The 3,836-nt window shown below is 33.1% G+C and overlaps 1 protein-coding gene across 1 annotated transcript; it reads right to left on the reverse strand.

Moving 5' to 3' along the window:
- Positions 1–300: 300 nt before the first annotated feature.
- LOC110695235 lies at positions 301–795 on the reverse strand. Its single transcript, XM_021872482.1, has one exon. It carries the CDS (start codon positions 793–795, stop codon positions 301–303), a length of 495 nt encoding a protein of 164 aa, XP_021728174.1.
- Between the last annotated feature and the right edge of the window lie 3,041 nt (positions 796–3,836).

Genomic DNA, 3,836 nt, shown 5'->3' on the forward strand with positions numbered 1-3,836 from the left:
TCATATTTTGAACAACATCTTGTAGTAGACTAACTGTTAGAGGTAGTATTATGAACTCTTAGTTTGGTGTTAGTTTTAAAAAAAGCCTTTTTTGCATCATCAAAACTTTGGTGTTAGGCTGTAAAAGCTTATTTTGTAATGCAGATTAACTAATTTGCTGTTTTATTGCAATCCACACACTTCATTTCAAGTAAATATCAGTACAACTTATTGCAAAAGAACATAGCAAATTCATTCATTAACCATAACATTTTAAGCTAAGGCTTAAAACATATTGAAATGTTCACGCCCCAAATGAAACTACACTTTCAGCATTACAAACCCCCCAATAACTAGCATCACTAACATGACAAAACTAATTCCAACTACAACATAAACAACAGACTGCTCTGATCTTCCATTTCTTCCATTCAAATCTCTATTCATCTTCTTCCTATCTGAGTTTATTGCCTTGCATTTCATCTTCAGGCTGTCCACTTCATTTAACAAACACCGCATCTGTCCACCTAGATCATCAACTTCCCTTTTGTAGTCAGTAATTTCTCCTTTCAAAAGCTTTTTGTCCAACAACAAATTGTTGATCACCTCTGTTTGCCAGGCTGTCCCATCTGGTTCATCTACCCATTCAAATGATTTACAACCCTTGCTCTCAGTTACAGGGTCATAGAACTTGCATGTTCTGAACTTTCGACCAGGGTTCTCCCTTGTCCAACTGGTGAGCTTTGCAAGAGGAACACCACACTTGCACTTCTTCTCTCTTGAAGGAGAGGAAGTTATGACAGACATCTCCTGCATCAATATACAACCCAAAGCAAGTAAATGAAACAATTAAACAACAGTAATCAAGAAATCAGTCCTAATTATCCAGAACCCCAATTCAATTTTCCGACGAACCCTAACTTCATTTACTCACAAATATTGCAATTAATTCCTTAAACTAATCCCAAATTGTATGAGTACTAACAATTACAATGCGCACAAAATCAATGACTTATGCCCAACATACAACAACTACTCCTAATTTTTGTAATAATTAAGTAGACATAATTTAGGGTTTTATTTAGAAATTTCAACCAATTACCTTTTTCCAGATCTTCTTCCAACGAACAAAGATGGAAACTTCTACCAATTTTTGCAATTTGGTTGTTGAAATCGTTGAATTTGAACCCAATTTTTGTGAATAAGTTGAATAAGTTGCAAGGAAATCGCAACTATATAAAAGGGTTTGACAAAAATAGCCGTTATAGTGGGCCCCACAAACAGTTCCTCCAACGGCGTACGAATTTAGGTGGTGAAACCAACATTGAATTTTTTAAAGTGGTGTTATAATAAAAATTTGAAAAATTCTGGTGTTAAAAGCGAAATTCTGTGATTTTGTAGGTGTTATTTTCTAAAATTTCCTAAAAGATAATATGGTAAAGAAAAATAAATAATCCGAGCTCCACGTGCAACCCTTTAAGGCCCGATTTGCTCTTTTTTTGTCAAAATAATTTATATTAATCAACGTGATCCATTTGGGTTACATAATTTTAAAAAAATTTGGACCCCCATTTTGAATATTATTGATCCGCCACTGAATCCATGGACTCCATGAAAGTCTAGCATGTTTATTTTGTTTTCAACAGCAATTCTTTGTGACTTATCATCCATAATCTTTGTAAATTCAGCTTTTATTTGTTCACCTTCTCGAACCTATCGATAGTGGAGGCGGAAAAAGACTTTGTACTTTAGCTTTTATTTATTCACCTTCCTGTACCTATCGATGGTGGCAGCGGCAAAATCTTTGTAAATTCAACTTTTTATTTCTTCAGTTTCTCGTACCTATCAAAAGCGGCGGCGGCTTTGCCGCCAAATTTAAAGAAAACCCTAAGAACAAAATATTAAATGAAGGGAATAGTTGACCCTAAACGGGACAAGTGTTTTCATGAAAGATCGATGATTTTCAACAATGGAGCAATGGAGTTAACATGAGGAGGGATAAAATTCAAGTTAGGGGTGGAGAGAGAAAATTTAGTGTGGGGAAGAAGAGAGAGAACCCTTTGTTTTCACTTTCTCACTTTAATGGTGTTAATGACAGGCAAACTTCTAAAATTATTCAAGTTACCATGCTACCCCTAACTTACATACGAAAATGACATTGGCACCCTTATCTATACCCTTTCAAAACCCACGAGCAGTGTTACTATTTCAAATCTACAATGTAGTTCCGTTTTTGCCCTTGTTTTTTTTTTAATTTGTGTGTACTGGTTATTTTTAAGTTGTTTTTTTTTTTCCTTTCTAAAACATAGTCAACGTATTTTCCCTGGCCAAGCATTTGTGTGTCTACTTGTGTGGTTGTGATTGACGTAGATTGTAATTTGTTCCCCTTTTTTGTTTTTTTTTTTTTTTTACTTTTTTCCCCTTCATTTCATTTTTTTACCTTGTTGATTCAGCATGTGTTTTAAATTAGTTTTAGAAAATTTGTCTTTTATTTTCCTTACTTTAATATTTTTAATTTGGGTTGTTTAGTTGATTATTAGAGTTGAGCACATCTATTTTATGGTGTGGATATTGTATGTGTTTGCTTGGTTTAGATTTTAAGAAAATTATGTTAAAAATGTATCTTTGCTTCAGTTTAGATTTTTAAAAAACCATTTTTTGGAAATGTTTTTCTACGACACTGCATTTTTTAAGCTTGGGTTTTAAAGGGTTCTTTTGTTTCCATTACCTATTAATTAGCTTAGTATTGCTTAGCACTTTTAAGTATGTCTTTTAAAGGGTTTTTTTTTTCCTAATTATCCATTAATTAGTTTAGTATTGCTTGGCACTTTTAAGATGAAATAGTAGCTGGGTTCACTTTGATTACTATATTATTTATTATAGGTGGGTTAGTGTTGTGAATATCAATTGTTAAAGGAGGGGTTAGACTAATGCAGTCAATGAGAATGCTTGCTTGTAGAGATGTGGTCTTCCATATTTTAAGGCTTATTAGAGATGTGACACTTTTTTGTTTCTTTGACTGCCAATAAGGCTTGAACATTTATGTACTTTGATTTATGAAGGAAATATTTATTTATTCACTGAGTGTGTTCTTATATTAGATGTATATATATTGGATTCATCTTGTTTGTGGTTGTCTAGAGCTTGCATTTTTACATCTAATTGTTTCTTTCTGTTTGTGTTCTAGAGCCTTACAACAGAGTGATGATTAGTTCTAGACAAAGAAAGCTCGGGTAACCTAAATTATCAGTTGTTTGAGATGGATATGTTTCCTACATATGTATCTTATTGATTATTACATTGTTATGGTTGATGCAAGAGCTTCCAACAAATTAGTGGACCAAGACTATGACTATCCATGACAAATGACAATTCCATGCATCACAGGACTGTGATAAGGACAAACCAAATATTTGATTATGTTTTGTATATTGATAGATATATTGTCTATACTGTGTATTATGTTCATGGAATGCACTTTATATGGTGAATCATGGTATGGCCTTCTAAATTTGGATATGGAATAAGTTGTTTTACATGAATTTTAGACAATCATGTTCATTTATTATAAGTTAGTAGTTCTTGCAGATAGTAGGCCTTTTAGTTTCTTTTGTTAGGTTTTAGGTTCTGATCTTTCTGATTTTGTCCAGAAATGTGCCTTTAAGTTGTCATGGAATGTAGTAGTGGCAAGAGGAAAACTAGGTCGTTATCTAATTCTCCCTTGGTCAAACTAAATTTATAAACACTTAACAAACCTTATACAAGTATGCGGTAAGTCAAGGGTCGAACCCAAAGGAATGAGTAGGAACTATGCTATAGTCTATTGTCAAGCTAAATCGAAGAATATCAATGGTTGA

The sequence above is a fragment of the Chenopodium quinoa genome, unplaced genomic scaffold, assembly GCF_001683475.1.
Source record: "Chenopodium quinoa cultivar QQ74 unplaced genomic scaffold, ASM168347v1, whole genome shotgun sequence".
NCBI lineage: Eukaryota > Viridiplantae > Streptophyta > Magnoliopsida > Caryophyllales > Amaranthaceae > Chenopodium > Chenopodium quinoa.